General features: G+C 27.8%; 1 protein-coding gene across 4 annotated transcripts in view; it reads left to right on the plus strand.

Annotated features, from left to right (window-relative positions):
- The window catches only part of LOC130668833 (uncharacterized), a 32,886-nt gene extending 13,887 nt beyond the window's left edge, over positions 1-18,999 (plus strand). For all 4 annotated transcript variants that reach the window (XM_057471321.1, XM_057471323.1, XM_057471320.1 and 1 more), the window contains exons 8-16: positions 1,025-1,229; positions 3,068-3,228; positions 3,996-4,101; positions 5,163-5,285; positions 6,633-6,850; positions 9,048-9,147; positions 11,767-16,017; positions 16,338-16,494; positions 18,268-18,999. In XM_057471321.1, the coding sequence (XP_057327304.1) occupies positions 1,025-1,229; positions 3,068-3,228; positions 3,996-4,101; positions 5,163-5,285; positions 6,633-6,850; positions 9,048-9,147; positions 11,767-16,017; positions 16,338-16,494; positions 18,268-18,404 (5,458 nt within the window). In that variant the 3' untranslated portion in view covers positions 18,405-18,999. The remainder of the gene's footprint in view (positions 1-1,024; positions 1,230-3,067; positions 3,229-3,995; positions 4,102-5,162; positions 5,286-6,632; positions 6,851-9,047; positions 9,148-11,766; positions 16,018-16,337; positions 16,495-18,267) is intronic.
- Positions 19,000-20,068: the final 1,069 nt, after the last annotated feature.

The raw sequence follows: 20,068 nt of genomic DNA on the forward strand, positions 1-20,068 counted from the left end.
AAGTAGAAATAATAAATACTATTTATCATTTACACTCATTTTTATAAAACTTTATCATAAAGTCAGAACTGTCACTTACCTAAATAAAATTAGTGGGCTGACATTACTAATAAACAAATAGCAAGTATCAGAGCGGAAGAAATCAAGAGTGAAACTGACTTCCAGCGGGCAAAAACATTATTTATTTTTTCAAAAGCGACGAAACAAATTTGTTTCTGCCCACTGACTGAAAGCTTTCGCAATTTACGTATTTGCTAATATTTGTCCGTGGTATTGAGCTGAAATTAGCTTGTTTCTATTAGCTGTACAGACATCGAAACTTGAAGTTTCAATGCTGTTATCATGAAAATAGTATTTCACTTTTTTATCAAAAACTTAGTGTCCTTAGAAAAAGTATTCGCGAATTCAAGTAAATCAATTATTTTATGGATAATTTTTTGAGTTAAGAAAATATTTATTGGATCAGTTGAATATTTATTAAATTCAATAAAATATATTTAAGCAGGAATGATAATTTACTTGAGTTGAGAAAATATGTAATTATTGCCACAACAATGAAATGACTTTACTTAAATCGAGTGATTTTTACTTGCAACTGGGAATTATTTTTCTCAGTGTATTTGTGAAATAATGAAATTGAAAGAATTTATAGATAATATAAAAAAATTTTTTTTTTTCTTTTGAAATTATTTTCTCCACGGATTAATTGTCGCTGATAACTAAGCGCGTCACTTTTCATTAAGAATTAAAATTTGAATTTGAATTTAATTACGAAATTATTTAAACTTTGAAATTTTGAAAGTAATAGATTTGAAGTGTGAATAGATATTATATTTGAATCGTATTGTGATGGAAATTATCGAGCGTATTCAGTGTACAAAAAATTAAATAGTTGATATTTATGATGTTTTAGAATAAAAATAAAAACAATTGTTGTACAGTGTATTATAATAATTTAAAAATTTTTTAAATATTTCTCAATAAATTTTACAAGAGAACAATAGTAAAATGAAGTAAATTACAGGCTTCTTGCACACAATGGTGAAATAAATACACTTCGTGGTAATGTTAATTTCATGAAAGCACGTGAAGGAGTTATGAAAAGTGATATTTATGGCGATAAATTGAAAGATCTGTATCCAGTTGTTGAGCCAAACCTGTCTGATTCTGGGGCAGCTGATTGTGTGCTTGAATTTTTGGTAATGGCTGGTCAACGTACTTTGCCTGAGGTAATTTAACATTTATTTATTAATTTCTTTATTTTTTATTTATTTAATATACTCTACACTGTAAAAAATCCGGAGTGAATTCGGATTGAAATTAAATCCGAATTCACTCCGCCACTCGGAGTTCCGGAGTTTTAAAAAAAATCACTTCGTGAATTGGGAGTTTTTTTTTAGCGGAGTGATTGCGGAGTGACGCGGATTTTATTTCACTCCCAATTCACTCTGGTCCGGAGTTTTAATACTTAAATAAATTTATATTAAACTGCTAAACAATGTATGTGTGTGTTCGGATGTGTGTAAGTATCTGCGTGTGTGTCCGCGTATGTGCAAAGGTGTGTGTGTGTGTGTGCAAATGTGTGCGTGTGTGTACAAATGTGTGTGTGTGTGTGCGAGTGCACGTGTGTGTCTAAATATGTGTGTGCGTATCAGCTGATCAATTATGTAATACGCGAGTTTTTACTTCGATTTTATTGAGTGGAGTTATTTTTTATTAATAATATTTACAAAACTCCGCTCCGGAGGGATTAAATTAATAAAAAATTATCTACTCCGCGAAAACTCCCCTGCGGAGTGAATTTCACTCCGAGGGGAGTGAATAATTAAAAATTCATTCACTCCGCATTCACTCCGGATTAAATCCGCATTCACTCCGCGAATTTTTTACAGTGTATACGTCACATAAAACCTATTATACAAATCAGAGTCCAGTAAATTTTTAATTTGTCAAATGATCTCTCAAGTATTCTGAATGCAAATCTGTCGTTCTCCAAACTGGACTTGCGACGTTTTATTATTATAAACAATTTAATTATTTAAATCATTATTATAGTGTAACTATTGGTCGCAGAGAAAAATACTCTACTTAAAAAGTGTTAATTTATTAATGGACATCAAAATTGTAGTAGAGTATTTTCTTGATATTTAGCTTTGGTTTCAAGATATTTGCGATTTAATAAATTGTTAAAAAAAGATAATGCTCTCTCGAATTGTTAACTCTTGAAGCAACTCTATTAATAGATTATTAAATCGTAATTATCTTGGAGTCGAAGCCAAAATAAACACTTTAAGTTGAATATTTTTCTCTGCGATCAATAATTTCTCTGTAATAATGATTTAAATAACTAAAATTTTTAGAACAATACAACTTCGGTGAGTCCAGCTGGAAGAACATCAGATTTGTAATCAGGATATTTTAAAGATTATTTTACAAATCATAAAATGATTGCACTTCGATATGTACACAAAAGTGTTACGTGTAGTGTGTAAATTAACCTTGAAACCGTATAAACGTTCCCACAGACCGTTAATCAAACGATATAAGAGCAATCTAAGATGATACTCCCTACTTTTTTTTTAATTTATCTAATGACCTTGAGCTCTAATAACCGTATTAAAGTTTAATTAACTACTGAAAATAATATTAAAGTATTAGTTTAAAAAAAGACAACTTAGTTATAATTTTATCAAGATATAAATTTGAAATAAAATAACTTTCAGTCGTTTTAAATTATCTGCTTAATGAAGTTTCTTAAATCAATTCCAGTAAAATCTTCATATCAAGATTATAATTCGAAATTTCAAATTTTTTAGACTAAAATTTAGTTAAGAAACTTTATTAAACACGTCATTTAAAACAACCGTATATAATTTCTTGTGAACTCTATATCCGAGCAAAATTATAATTACGTTATTCTTTTTTCAACTAATGCATTAATTTTTTTTTAAATTAGGGGGGTGCTCAGACAATATCCCTTGACTTGGGTTGGGGGAAGGTACTGTTTAAGATTGCCCCTCATTATTTTATTATAATAATAATAATAATGTTGATAAATATTATTTAGGCTGTCATGACTATGGTACCTGAAGCGTGGCAGAATGACTTGACAATGGCAACAGAAAAACGCGAATTTTATCATTGGGCTGCTTGTGCAATGGAGCCATGGGATGGTCCAGCATTGCTTACATTCACTGATGGACGTTACGTCGGAGCAATCCTGGACAGGTAAAACTTAATAAATTTATATATAAAAACAACAACCTACAACAACACTTCGGCGTCAACTACAGTTAATGGATTGTCTAAAGAATTTAAATAGCAAAAGATAATATTTATAGAAAAAAAAGTAAAATGTCAAAATGATAACTTAATAATTTAGATATTGGTATATAATATATATATATTTATAAATATAAAATACATGGCCTTAAAACATGTATTTAAAAATTAAAAAATGACTACTGGTTACAGTATTATTCTAGGAGGCACTAGTAGCAGGAGCTAAATCGTCTTTGAATTTACAAAATAAGCATTTTACAGAGATTTTATTATTATTATTATTAATATTATAAATTATATATTTTGAATTAATTGAAAAAATAATAGATTTTAGATACAGAGGGAGTAATTTTTAAAAATATAAATTATTAATTTTTTAATAATAATTTTTGATTATTTAAATTATTCATGAATAAAAAAAATGTTTTTTATATTTAAATAAATTATTAAAATCTATCCCTCAGTATCTTAATCTTTAAATAAGTACGCAGTATTAACGATTAATCCATCCGTGTCCAGATTTAAAAAAAAAATTAAAAAAAAAAAAAAAAGGACATATTAATAAGGTAATGGATAAATTTCGGTAGGTACTGTGTCTTTAAAGAGTACCGGGACAAAGGCAAACGAACGAAACGACAATTATTCAGCCGATCATTAAATGAGCGATCCAAAGGGTGGTAATACAAAGACCTTTTTAAATTTTTGTTTGGCAGAAATGGCCTACGCCCATCGCGCTTCTACGTCACTAAGGATAACATGATGGTGATGGCGTCTGAAGTGGGCGTATATGACACTCCACCCAGCAATGTTGTCCTGAAGGTAAACTGATGGAATTAACGTGTGTGACAACAATCCAACCATGTGGGAGAACCATTAACAGCTGACTCTTTGGCATTATCTTCTATTCTGCTGGTCAAATTTAAAAAAAAAAAAAAATTAAATCAAATCAACAGTTTGATCATAAAATTTATACATCTTAAAAATATAATAGAGTCATTTCAGCGCTTAGGATTTTATATATAATATTTTTTTATATATAAAATATATACTTATTTTTATACATATACATTTATTAATAAATATATGTATATGTATATATAAATAATAATAATAATAGTAATTATCAAGATTCTCAAGTGTGGCTCACGAGTTGCTGTTTGACAACCCAATCAAGATTGTGGAGATAAACTTTTGTGGATTCCATGGGAAAAAATAGTTTTCGCATTTCTAATTATTTATTTATTTTTTTTAATATCTGTTACATTTATTATTATTATTTTTTTTCCATTTTTATTAATTAAATACAATAGTAATCACCTTTTAATTAACAAAAATAGTTCACTCATTTGCAAAATATTTAATTTATTATTATTTTAAATGCAATTATGCACAATTTTTTTTTTTTTCAAGTTAAAGGTGATTATTAAATACAGTGTTTTTTAAAGTCACATAAGATTTTATTTTATCATAAAGTTTTGTGTGACTAAAAACAATGATAATTTAAAATTTACATAAATATGTACTGACATTCTGATTTTACATCAACTGGATATTTAAAAATATGCAATAAATAAAAATAAAATAATAATGATAAATGTAAAAACAGAACGTCATTTCTAACTTAGATTATTTGAACAATTGTAATTTTTTTAGTATCCGTTTTTTATGAGCTAGGGAGTCATCATGTATTTATTATTATTATTATTATTTATTTATTTATTTATTTTTTATAATCATATTCACTTTTGGTGTATAATTTATATTTAGGGACTGGGTTTGTATAGAGCAGTAGGACCGTCATCCAGTGCTGTCATATTTATTGTTCGATAAATCGGATTAATGTACTTTTTAAATAATTGAATATAATATTTTATTTTCAGAGTCGCTTGAAGCCTGGCAGAATGTTGTTGGTCGACACTGAAACAAAGCAGATCATACAAGATGTTGAACTCAAGCTACAGATTGCAAGAAGTAGACCACATTCCAAATGGCTTGAAGAACAGGTATCATAATTTAAAGATTATTACGGGTAACGAATTTAAAACAAATATATTTATAAATATATTAAATAATTAAATGGAATTAATTGTCTATTGACACACAAACTTTAACAAGTTATTGATCGTATGCTTTGTACATTATTAGTTTTATTACTCTTGCCAATCTTAAGACATATCATCATTATTGATTAAAACGTTCATGCTTGTTGTTTGTTTTGTTATAATGACAGCTAAAATATCGACATTACATACAATGTATATATTTACAATATTCATTATTCATTTTATTTGTTAAATATTATAATAATTAATGTCATATATTTTAATTTATCTGTATTATTTTATTTTTTTTTTTTTAATATTATAGATTTTAATTTAAATTGTCAATTATTTCTCTCATCTCGATGCATTTTAAAAATTTTATTTAAATTACAATTAAAATAAACATGCTTGAGAAAATAGGATAATTGTAATTTAAATTATTATTATTGATGTTAAATTTGCATTATATTGGTAATATTTTAATTACAATCAAATATATTTCCCGCAGTTTTATTAATTTAATGTTAAAAAAAAAAGAAAAAATTAATTAACATTTTTCAATCAGGCCATAATAATTCGAATTAATTTTTTTTTTCTTCCAATTTCCCTGTGTGCTGACGGCATTGGTGTTATAATCAGATGGTGAGTCAAATAAAATAAAAAAAAATAAAAAATCAAAACAAAAAGTTCTTGTTGTTGTAGTTGGATAAATTAAGTGTGGATTGTTTTTTATTACTATTTTTATTTTACTTAAAATAAATTTTTATTTTATTTTTAGGAGTTTGTATTTTGCTAATTTTTTTTATCAATAAAAGGTAGATTTTTTTCATATGCACGAAGCACGTTTCATTATTTTTTTAAAAATATTATTTTGCTGAAAAAATAAAAATACGTTAATATTTTAAGCACTGGAAACTGGAAAAATTATTTTCCAATATTTTTTTTTTATTCATGCTTCGCTAATTTTTTTTTCTTTTAGTGCACATCATAAATTATTTATTTATTTTTTTTTTTCAAATAATTTGCTTATAGTTAAAAAATTTCATTGAGCATTTGAGCATTTCATGAAGCTTTTGGTTTTAATAATCTCTAAGTTACATATATTTATTATTGTTTTTTTTTTATTTTATTTAATAATCAACTTAAATATTTATTGTCATATTATTTTCATCAGAATAATCATTAACTCATCCACACATTTACACAATTTTAAAACGCAACAAATTAGTTATTATTTATTATTAACAATAATTTTAAATTTAAAGTTGGGATAAAATTAAAAATAATCATTAATTTATTTATAACTAGATTACAATGAATCATCTTCGCTCAGCTCATCATGCTGCCAATGACATCACTAATGGATTTTACGAAACTGACCATGGTGCAGAAGATTCTAAGAGACATGGCTTGAATTACGATTTACGTGGAGTAGATCGTACATGGGGAGGTGACAAACGTCTGCAATTATATGCTTACACTATAGAAACTCTCAATTTATTGCTTCTACCTATGCTAGAAACAAAGTACGTATAATTAATTTATTATATATATATTAAAGATATGAATAACAACCTGCATCTTTACATGACTGCTTGAGTATCATTGAATTTATTCAATATTTTTGAAATTTAATTTTTTATTAAAACCTTACTACACACAAAAAAAGTATTTATTAGAGCCAAAAATTTATACTTGCTCCAAAAAATATTTTGCACTACGAATTGAAACCAAAATTTTTCTAGTCCTGAAAAAATTTTTATTTTCAATTTATACTAAAAAATATTTCCTGTGCTAAGAAATATTTTTTTCCTGTGTAATTCACTTATTGATATTTTTTTATTTTTCGTACGATAAATTTGTTGATTTTGATAACTTTGTAATCATAGAATTCTGAAAGAAGGGATTAAACACAAGCTTCAATTTTGTATTTATCCGCTTAATATATTTTCTTTTTTTAAAAATGTAAAGACTTATTATGTAATGGAAGCTATAAAATTAGCAGTGCTTTCATTTATAAAATTTCTGAAAAATTAAATATTATATTTGTACAACAAGGTGGTTATAAACAGGAAAAACGGGAACATCAGGAAATCATAAGGAATTTAATGCAACCGATAAATATCAGGGAATTTAAAAAAAAATCAGGGAATTTAATTGCGACAACTAAAAATTTCGAAATTTTTTAATAATATATTTATTTTAATCATTAAACTTTTCATTCAATATTTTAAAAATATATGATAACTGAAAAAAATTTGTTTTTTACAAAATTTTCAACAAAAACATCACAAATATGTATTTTTGAATGTTATAAATCGAATTTGCTGATAGATAATCAAATTTTCTCAAATTAATGAATTCATATCTTCAAATGCGCCGAAAAGTAGAATATTTAAAAAAAAAAAAAAGTTTAAAAATATGCATTTTTCGATTTTTTATTGCCAAAAATAGGTAGAGCTGTGATTGTAAACAATTGCCATTACTTTTCTCTTATTTTGAAACCATTGAAGAATGCGAACAGTTGGATTTTCAGAAACTAAAATATACTCAAAACATTCAATACCTTAATTATACGACTAAAATTTATAAATCAGGGAAAAGTATGACAAACTTTAATGTAAAACCGGGAAATATCAGAGAATTTTTAAATAATTTCTTTGTTGCCACCCTGTTGAGAAAAAAATATTGAAACCTAAAAATAAAAAAATTACTATGGAAAATACGCCAGAGAATTCTCTACATATTTTTAACAGATAAAAAATTCTAATTTTTTCGAAAAAATTTCGTAAAGTTACGACTAGTGAAAAAAAAAAATTACATTTCTAGAGTGACTTGATAAAAATTTGTAAAAATTCAAATAAATTAATTTTAATCGATAGAAAAAGTTGACAAATTTTTAGAAAAATTTAAAAACCCAAAGCTACAAAATTATACATATTTATAAAATTTTTTTTATATAGATAAACATCTTTATCTAGTTAAAAGATGCGTAAGATTTATAAAATATATGGCATTAAAAAAACAATAAAATAGATTTTATCGATTTATCTCTGAATAACTTTTCAACAAAAAGTCTTAACCCGATTCTGTCAAATGCATGTTCAACTTCACAAAATAAACTTTAATGTATAATAAGGACATATAATAAAGCTTATAGAATAAGCTTCAGATTTCTATTTTTAGATATTTCATTCAAGGATTTATTAAATTTAATTTTAGGATTAATAAAAAACGTTTTTTCTTTCCTTATCCTTGATAACAATTTTTGAACTTCACAACATCATGAATTGAGTTTTTTTTCGTGTTCGTCAATAAAGTTACCTTAATTAATAAAATTAAAATTTTATTAAAGTAAAGAGCGATCATTATATTTAATTTTTCTTATAAATTAATAAAGTTACTCTAAACTTTACTATTACAATTTTGATAGAATCATAATATGATGAAAATTTTTTATATTTAATGTATATTTAGAGACAGTTTTTCAAAACGGGTTTATTTTTGATCCGGGTTTAAATTATTATTTCTGGTACATCTATATATTATTAATGTATAGATATACTAGCAATATTAATTTAAACCTGGATAAAAATAAGCCCGGTTTGAAAAACTGGCTCTCAGTGTCTCAAAGTGAAAAGAAAATTATTTTAATTTTCCTAAGGCAAACAAAACATCGTTTCTAATTAGCAATATTTATATATTTTTTAATTTTGTATTTAGAAAAGAAGCTCTTGGATCAATGGGTAATGATGCTCCACTGGCGTGTTTGTCAGAATTTCAACCTCTTATTTATGAGTATTTCAAGCAGCTGTTTGCTCAGGTAAACTTCAGTATCTATATTTATTTATTTATTTATTTATTTATTTATTTATTTATTGAATAAATTTTGTTATCAAAGGACTATAGCAGTTACCTACTGTTTTATTACTAATGTATTAAGGCCATTCTCAGACAGTGCCCCCAACTTTTTAAAAATTTTCAATGACTTTCACATGTCATAAGCGTATCAAATTTTTATTAATTAATTAAAAAAAAATTAAAGCATTAATTGAAAAAAGGACAACGTAGTCGTAATTTCGCCGACATATAGACTTAAAAAAAATTATTTCCACTTGATGTCAATTAGGAGTTAAACAAAATTCGTTAAATAAATTTCAGTAAAATTGTCATGTCAATTTTATAATTCGAATTTTTAAATTTTGTTGGTTAAAATTTATTCAACAAATTTCGTTTAACTCCCAACTGATATCAATTGTAAGTAATTTTTTTTAAATTCTATATCTTAACGAAATTACGACTACGTTATCCTTTTTTCAATTAAGGTTTTAATTTTTTTTTAATTAATTAATAAAATTTTAACACGGTTATGACAGTTAAAAGTCAATGCATATTTTTAAAAAGTGGGGGGCACTGTCTGAGAATGCCCTTAATTACTAATTTCTGATATTATTATCGCAAACATTTGTTAGTGCCTACTGTATAATTATTTGCTATTTCATAGTCTATTGAAACCAATTACCCACTTTTTAATTACGTAAAAAGATAATTTAGCATCGTTTTATTTTCTACATCATAAATTTAACTACTTTAAAAAATATATTAAGTGTCTACAAAGTGGTTTAGAAATAAAATTTTTAAAGGAGCATTTGCAATTTCCATACAACATGTTGTATATAAATTATCTTACTAAATAACATAACACTTCTCTCATATTACAAATTTTTTCCTTAATATCTATCATCACCAATACTCTCCGCATACTTTTTATCAACCACTTTGTTTCTATAGATCTCTCCACTTATTCTCTATGACAAACTCACAAATCTCTTTGACTAGTGTTCCTCTTATCGTTTTGACTAGTAGCCAGTGCACTTCACATTCCTGTTTCCCATCTTTCCATTTTTCAATTAACTCTTGTATGTACCACCAAAAATATATTTAAATACAATATTTTATTTATTAAGTATCGGCGAATTAACCGCGAGCTCATCTTCAACAATCAATTTATTAAAATATATTAGTACTTGAATAAGAGGAAAGTTTATCACAAAGTCGACTGTACCACTCATGTATTTTTACTTGCGTTCAAAAAAAAAAAAAAAATCTAGTAATTGTTTAGTAATGGAAATTAAAACTTATCTACTATGTCACTCGTAAATATTTATTCATTTGAGAGTACTTGAAGTAAATATTTAAATTAAAAATTTATATCAATTTCGGAGGTTTATTAAGCTGTAGATATTTTTGTTTTTGTAAATATAACTTATAATCTACCTGAAGATCAGAACATAATTCGCGCAACGAAAATTAAAAAAATTCATGAAATTTGACAGCTTAAGGGTGACTTAAGGAATAGTTCCGGAGGTTGGGGTGGCCTGCAATTTTCGGTGGACATACTAGCACCTAGGCTAAAAATTTCAGAAATCTAGATCCAGTCGATTTTTACTTTTCATTTTGTTTTTTTTAACTTCCCGCTAAGAAAATTGAAAATTTTCAAAAATTCGGGAAGTTATTGGTTTCGGTCCGATTTGCGAAAACCGAATTTCTATCAGATTTTGACGTTTTGAGGTTCTAGGAAGCTATCCTGACTAATTTCACGATGATGTCCGAGTGTATGTAGGTGTGTACGTACGTACGTATGTATGTATGTAAATATTCATAACTCTTGAACGGATGAACCGATTTTGATCTTTGAGGTGTCATTCGACGCGGCTTGTTAATATCTTGAAGCTGTAAAAATTTGAGCTTAATCAGTAGGGTGCGTTCGGAGATATTTCAAAAATAAAATTTTTTCAAAAATGTTTTATTTGGATAACTTTTATTTTGCTCGATGGATTGATTCCAAAATCTAATCAGCTCTAATACTTTATGAGCCGCGTCGAATGCCACCTCAACCATCAAAATCGGTTCATTCGTTCAAGAGAAACCGTTGACGAAAGAATTCAAAAAAAAATTTTTTTTTTTGTTTTTTTGAAATTTCTCAAAAACGACTCGATATATCAATTTCAAAATTTGATCAGCTTTAGAACTTGATAAAATACGTCGATTGCTGCCTCAACCATCAAAATCGGTTGATTCGTTCGCGAGATATCGTGGGAGAAAGAAATGCTAAAAAATGGTTTTTTACAAAACAATGGCATACAAAAGTATTTGCGAGCTCGAAGAGCTCGAAAATGTATTCACAAAAATGTTTTCGAGCTCGTTGAGCGGGAAATTTTGGGGCTGGCCCGCAGGGTTAACCGATAGACCGATTTTTTATTTTCGTTCGTCTTCAGATACACAGTTTATAAGTATTTACCAAAACGGCATTAAATTATTGTTATAGATAATTAAAGAACAAGCAACTGATACTTTTCCATTGTTTAATTCGAATAAATCCTAATTTAATAAAATAAATTAATTTAAATAATCAATAAAGTTATATTTTTATTAATTACAGGTAACGAACCCTCCAATTGATCCGTTCCGTGAAAAAATAGTGATGTCATTATTATGTCCAATTGGTCCTGAGAGTAATATACTCGAGCCAAATGAGTCGCAAGTCCATCGTTTATTTTTACCCCACCCAATATTATCAATTTTTGACTTAGAAGTTATTAAATGTACAAATTATCGTGGATGGAAGGCAATTGTTATTGACATAACTTATCCAAAAGAAGAAGGTGCATCAGGATTTTTAAAAACACTTCATCGTGTTGATAATGAGGCGAATCAAGCAGCAAAAGATGGTTATCAATTAATAGTATTATCTGACCGACAAGGTGGACCTAATAGAATACCCGTAAGTATGTTACTTGCAGTGGGTTCTGTTCATCACTTTTTAATTGAAACAAGACAACGAATGAAAGTCGGTATTATCGCTGAAACTGCTGAAGCACGCGAAGTACATCATATGTGTGTATTATTAGGTTACGGTACTGATGCAATATGTCCATATTTAGTATTTGAAACAGCTGGATATTTACGTGATGACGGAGTATTGGATAAAAATTTAACCGATCAAATATTGTACAAAAATTATTCCGAAGCAATGGAACGTGGTATTGCTAAAGTAATGGCTAAAATGGGCATATCAACATTACAATCATACAAAAGCGCCCAAATATTTGAAGCTGTTGGTCTTGCTGATGAAGTTATTGACAAATGTTTCCGTGGTACACATTCACGTATCGGTGGTGTAACATTTGATATTTTAGCTAAAGATGCTGTCGAACGTCATTCATTGACTTACATTGAAAAAGCTGTTGATATGCTGGTATTACGTAATCCAGGTATTTATCACTGGCGTGCTGGTGGTGAAAAACACATAAATGATCCTGTAAGTATAAGTAATTTACAAGATTCAGTGGCAACTAAAAATAAAAATTCATATGAAAATTATCGTAAATCAACAATGGAGTCAGTACAATATTGTACATTACGAGGTCAATTAGAATTACGTAAATCAGATAATCCAGTACCTATTGATGAAGTTGAAGCAGCTTCAGAAATAGTTAAACGTTTTGTAACTGGTGCAATGAGTTTTGGTAGTATATCAATAGAAGCTCATTCAACGCTTGCTGTTGCAATGAATCGTATTGGTGGTAAATCCAATACTGGTGAAGGTGGTGAAAATGCTGATCGTTATTTGAATCAAGATCCCGAATTTAATAAACGATCATCAATAAAACAAATAGCGAGTGGGCGTTTTGGTGTAACATCAAGTTATATAGCAAATGCTGATGATTTGCAAATTAAAATGGCTCAAGGTGCTAAGCCTGGTGAAGGTGGTGAATTACCTGGTTATAAAGTAACAGCAGATATTGCTGCAACTCGTCATTCAGTACCTGGAGTTGGTTTAATATCCCCACCACCTCATCATGATATATATTCAATTGAAGATCTTGCTGAATTGATTTATGACCTAAAATGTGCAAACCCAAATGCACGTATAAGCGTTAAATTAGTATCAGAAGTTGGTGTTGGTGTTGTTGCATCAGGTGTTGCTAAAGGTAAAGCTGAGCATGTTGTTATATCTGGACATGATGGTGGTACTGGTGCCAGTAGCTGGACAGGTATTAAAGCAGCTGGTTTACCATGGGAATTAGGTGTTGCTGAAACACATCAAATATTAACATTGAATAATTTACGATCACGTTTAATTGTACAAGCTGATGGACAATTGAGAACTGGTTTTGATGTTATCGTTGCAGCATTACTTGGTGCTGATGAATTTGGTTTTAGTACAGCTCCATTAATTGCTATGGGATGTACAATGATGAGAAAATGTCACTTGAATACATGTCCTGTTGGTATTGCAACCCAAGATCCTGTTTTGCGTAGTAAATTTACAGGTAAACCAGAACATGTTATTAATTTTTTCTTTATGCTCGCTGAAGAAATAAGATCACACATGGCAAGTCTTGGTATACGTAAATTTCAGGATTTAATTGGTCGTACAGATTTACTTAAAGTACGTGATGATATTAAAATTGAAAAAGCTAAATTACTTGATCTATCAAAAATTTTACGTAATGCATTAGAATTACGTCCTGGTGTAAATATAAGAGGTGGAACAGTAAAACAAGATTTTCAATTAGAAAATCGTCCGGATAATAAATTGATAGAAGAAGCAAAACTTATTCTTGAGGGTCATCAAAATCGTGTTAATATTAAAATGACAATAAATAATGAAACACGTGCATTTGGATCAACATTAAGTTACTTTATATCAAAGAATTATGGTGAAGAAGGATTACCAGAGCACAGTATAAATATACAATTACAAGGATCAGCTGGACAAAGTTTTTGTGCATTTTTAACAAAAGGTGTTCATGTAACACTTGAAGGTGATGCTAATGATTATGTTGGTAAAGGTCTTTGTGGTGGTGAAATTGTTATTTATCCACCAAAAGAATCAGAATTTAATTCAGAGGCAAATGTTATTGTTGGTAACGTTTGTTTGTATGGTGCAACATCGGGTAAAGCATATTTCCGTGGTATTGCTGCTGAAAGATTTAGTGTACGTAACAGTGGAGCTGTTGTTGTTGTCGAAGGTGTAGGTGATCATGGTTGTGAATATATGACTGGTGGTTGTGCTGTTATACTTGGATTAACTGGACGTAATTTTGCTGCTGGTATGTCTGGTGGTATTGCTTATGTACTTGATGTTGATGGTTCATTTAAAAGTAAATGTAATCCTGAAATGGTTGAATTATTGCAGCTTAATAATAAAGATGATATTGCTTATGTTAAACAGTTACTTGAAGAATTTATTGAAAAAACCGGTTCATTAATTGCTAAAGAATTATTGTTAACTTGGCCAGAGCCAACAACAAGATTTGTTAAAGTATTTCCTTATGAATATCAACGAGCCTTGAAACAAATGGCTGAAGATAAAGCAAATCAACAACAAAATGTTGTTATTAATGGTAATGCTAAAAATCAACAAGAGATAAAAGATATTGAGGATTCTATTGAAGATGGTGATTTAGCACAACGTAAATTAGATAAAATAAAAGGTTTTATGAAGTACAAAAGACATACTGCTAATTATAGGCCTGTTGAAAAAAGAGTTGAAGATTGGGACGAAATTTATAATTTCCAGGGTGTAAGAAAAGGGTTACGTGTTCAAGCGGCACGTTGTATGGAATGTGGAGTACCATTTTGTCAAAGTAGCCATGGATGTCCACTTGGTAATATTATACCTAAATGGAATGATCTTGTATTTAATTCAGATTGGCAAGAAGCACTTAAACAATTACTTCAAACAAACAATTTCCCTGAATTTACTGGACGTGTTTGTCCAGCTCCTTGTGAGGGTGCTTGTGTACTTGGTATTTCTGAGCCGCCAGTGACAATTAAAAATATTGAATGTGCAATAATTGATCATGCTTTTGAACAAGGTTGGGTAACACCACATCCACCAGCTGTCAGAAGTGGAAAAACAATAGCTATTGTTGGATCTGGACCTGCTGGACTGGCTGCTGCTCATCAGCTAAATAAAGCCGGTCATTTGGTTACTGTTTATGAGAGAAATGATAGAATTGGTGGATTATTACAGTACGGAATACCAACAATGAAATTGTCAAAAAAAGTTGTACAGAGACGTGTTGCTTTACTTGCTGCTGAGGGTATTGTTTTTAAGACTGGTATTAATGTTGGTAAAGATATATCACCACAAGAATTAAAAGATAATCATGACGCTGTATTATTATGTACTGGAGCTACGTGGCCACGTGATTTACCTATACCTGGACGTAATCTTGAGGGTATACATTTTGCTGTTAGCTTTTTGGAGCATTGGCAAAAAAAACAAATGGGTAATAATATTCCGATGAATATGAAACTTGTTGCTAAAGACAAGGATGTTATTATTATTGGAGGTGGTGATACTGGTTGTGATTGTATTGCTACGTCATTGAGACAGGGAGCTAAGTCAATAACAACTTTTGAAATTCTACCAGAGCCACCAGTTAAACGGGCTGATGATAATCCATGGCCACAATTTCCACGTGTATTTAAAGTTGATTATGGACATGAAGAAGTTACACTTAAATTTGGACGTGATCCGCGACAGTTTAGTACACTTAGTAAAGAATTTTTAGATGACGGCAACGGTAATGTTGCGGGTATTAAAACTGTTACGGTTGAATGGACTAAAGATGATGCTGGTCGATGGAAAATGGATGAAGTTGAAGGATCTGAAAAGGTAATTTTTTTTTTTTTCACAAGTAAATAAGTAGTGAGATGCGAAATAAAATAATAAGATATACAGTTGATGCATTTGTAAATTTATATTATTAACAATTATAATTATTCAGGGAATTAGATGGAAAAAAATTTTAATATTAATCACAAAAAAAAAAATTTTTATAAATATTTTAAAACGTTGTTCAACAGTTTTATTAAAAAGAAATAACACTAGTAATTAAAATGCTATTTTTTTGACTAATTTAGTATTTTTGAACTTTAGTATAAAAATATTAGAAAATTTTTTATTGTAATTTCTTATTTATATTTTATTTACAGATTTATAAGTGTGACCTGGTTTTACTGGCTATGGGATTTTTAGGGCCAGAAAAATATATTGCAGAAGATATAAATACAAAATTGGACGGACGTGGCAATTACGAAACAGTGGCAGGCAAATATAAAACAAGTATACCTGGAGTTTATGCTGCAGGAGGTGCGTAAAGAATAGAATTAAAATTTTTCTTATAATAATTATAATTATAATTAAGAATTAGTATAATTAATTGACATAACCAAGCTGTTGGTTTTAAGGCCGATTTTTTTTCAATGTTTGCTCCTTGCATAGCTGTTTCTGCGCTCGATTAGCGAGTGTCCTTTACTACCATAATATAATCAAAATATCAAGCTTTAACTTGTTATTGGCATATCTCTATGATCAATATGATCTTTTGCGTGTGGGACCGAACCAAGAGCCACTAACCTATTGCCATGGAACCCAAGCACTTATTAATTTTTGTAGCGACTCGGTTGGTCCTCCAGTATTGCCGATTTCATGCTCAGTAGACAGACCATTTCGTCGAGAAGAGACATAGTCTCTTCCCCTGCCTTCCTTAGAAGGCGCTCAAGAATAAGAACTAGTATAATTAATTAATGTAACTGGACCAAAGTCCACCTCCGTTTTACGGGAGGCCGTTTCCGCGCCCTTTTGGGTATATACGCGCTGCAAGGTCATCCCCATCTTCCGACCCAGACGACACTCTTAATCGAAAAATATAATCGAGTGACGACTAAGGTGGACATTAACCGGAGGTATAATCAAAAATCCTCATTGCGCGTGATATCTAACCACAGCGCTGGTTAACATGGTGGCTTATGGAAGTGGTGGGACGCAACTTCTCCCCATAACCTATTGAAAGGGCTTCCTCCACTTGTTATCTTTCGGGTTTCCAACAAGCTATTATCCACTTGCTCAGTCCCTGATGGATTTTCTACTTTCCAAGCCGAGATACACTCTAATTATTCAAGCCAAATCATAGTAAAGAACCTGATCGGGAGTAAGAACTAGTATAAGAATGTGAGGTAAAAAAATAGTTCGATAATTGATCCTTTAAAAATTGATCATTGGTCATGTTTTAAGTTCAATCGCATTTCCCGCCATTTAAAATAATCTAGAAATTTAAATCTAAATTTTCAAAAAAAATTATTACCTATCTTATTGTTCAATAGATTATTCTAGAATTTCACTGTTTACTTACAAAAAATACAATATTTACTGAAAATTTTTTTATCGATATTTCGCATCTAAAAAGAACCAACTAGAAATTTTTTACTTCGTTTTTCAAATTAGTCATTACTTCATTACATATAGTTACATAAATTGCATCATATTTACAATTACAAATTCTTTAATACTTAATATTGTGTAGAAAAATATTTTATTCTAAATTTACCGGAAAATTTTTGACATTTGACGTAAAATTGTCACTCAATTTCTCGTAATCTGACCGAAAAAAAAAAATTAACTAAATATTAAAAAAACTTAGAAATTTCTCACACCAATCTATCCATTAGTTTTACTTGAGTCCCCTTAGCATTACCTACTCGTAGCTTAGTGCGCAGTATGCTCGCATCTTTTCTTCCAAATCTGAACGAACTGGGTTCGAATCTCTCTCACGTTCGATTTTTTCATCATCACTTTTTCATCTAAAATTTTCCTACTATCTATAATAAATTTAAAGTTTGTATAAAAATAAAAAGTGTATTCAATCGATGATTTAAACATACGGATCCAATTTATGATTGACATGATTCCATTACGACGAATGAGATTGATATTACACTTAAAATAAAAATCTTTTTTTTTTTTTTTTAATTTAAGATTTTTTTTTTACTCAATCGTTTAAATAAAAATAAAATAATACTTAGTAATAATTATTTATATATTTCAAAAATAAGTATGTAATTAAATAAATAAATATATTTTCAGATTGCAGAAGAGGTCAATCTCTTGTCGTATGGGCTATCACTGAAGGCCGTCAGGCCGCCCGGGAAATTGATCAGGAATTGACTCACTTTACATCTCTACCTGGTCCCGGTGGAGTAATTGTAAGTGTTTTAGCTTGAGAATAAACAAAAAAAAAGATCTTCCCATTTGGATAAAATGATAAAATAAAATTTTACTTTTTTTTATATAAAAAATAATTGTTATTTTAATTATCTACTATATTATTTAATTTGATTACAAGTTAAATAGTATCAGTAAAACTTTAAAAAATAAAAAAACAAATAAACAATAATTAATAACAACCAATTATTATTTATTATAAACATAACTATATCAAAAATATTTAAAAATATTTGGCTGTGTAATCAATAAAGCAAATCAGGTCACACTGAATTTAAATAGATTTTTGAATTATAATAAAACGAAATATGCATGTTAATGATTAAATGATTATAATTATAATTAGTTACTATAATTACAGATAATTATTTTCAACGATTGAAAAAAATGATAAGTAATTAAATTGTTTTATCATTTAAATGTTGATTATTATCTAACGATAATCATATCAACAATTAATGCCTTATAGGGCCATTGCTTTTTGTCAATTATAAATAATAATAAAATAATAAAAATAACAATAACAATAATGAAAATAATGCCTTTATGGTAATTTAAAAATAACAAAATTTACTGCAGATCAATTTTTTTTTTTTTTTTTTTTTCAATATTTGAACTTTTATTCCACTTAGTTGCTGAACTTAAATTTTACGAACCGGAGTAAAATTTTTTAATAATTAAAAACGCTTTATTAAATAAAAAATATTTAAAAAAAAATGTAATTAGTTTAGAGAGTGAGATTCATTTATTTATATATCTTTGTACGCGCATATAGAACAAATTGATAATGTTTGATGCGTAAGCAGAAAAATATATTAATTATTATTATTATTATTAATTATAAATAGTCTTGTTACGCTATCAATTAATTCCGAGTTTTTAAATATTGATAAAATAAATTTATAAGCTAATTAGTTGATAAATTAGATATACAATTTATATATTACTCTAGTTCGATGTTTTTTTTTTAAATGTTTCATTATTTTTTTTTTTTTTTTTTTAATAAATAAAAATGTATTAGTTCATCGGTAGAATTTTTTTTAATTATGCAGGTTTTTATTATTTCAATATGCATATCTTAATTTACTTTGTTATTGATAAGTATGCGTTAAAAAAAAAATATTTTATTACTACTAAATGCTACTCTTGTTTTTAAATAAAAAAAAATTTATATCATTTTCTTTTATTACTTTCAATAGTTTTAAATAAATCGTATTAATACAGTAGACCTAAAGTATAAAAAAAAATATAAAAATTAAAATAAATTTAAAAACCGCTTATTGATTAATTTATTTAAGTAAAATAAATATATAAAGCTAAACAATTTATTATTAATGAAAATAAGAAGATGAAATATACGTAATATTATATTTAGTAGATAAAATTAATTTTTTATATTATTTTATTCTATTAAAAAAATAATAATACGTTTGCCTAAAATTTATTAAATAATGTGTATTGTCATAATTATTATTATTATTATTTTCTTTGCATTAAATATAATACGAAGACAATAAAATTATATTGAATGTTAACAATCTATTAACTTTGTAATTTTATTCCCAGATAAATAACAATGCAAATAAATTTAAATAAATACAAATTTTTTTTTTTATTTTTTTTTATTAAATTAATTTTTTTTTAGTTATTTTTTTTTACATAA

The sequence above is a fragment of the Microplitis mediator genome, chromosome 5 (genome assembly GCF_029852145.1).
Source record: "Microplitis mediator isolate UGA2020A chromosome 5, iyMicMedi2.1, whole genome shotgun sequence".
Taxonomy (NCBI): domain Eukaryota; kingdom Metazoa; phylum Arthropoda; class Insecta; order Hymenoptera; family Braconidae; genus Microplitis; species Microplitis mediator.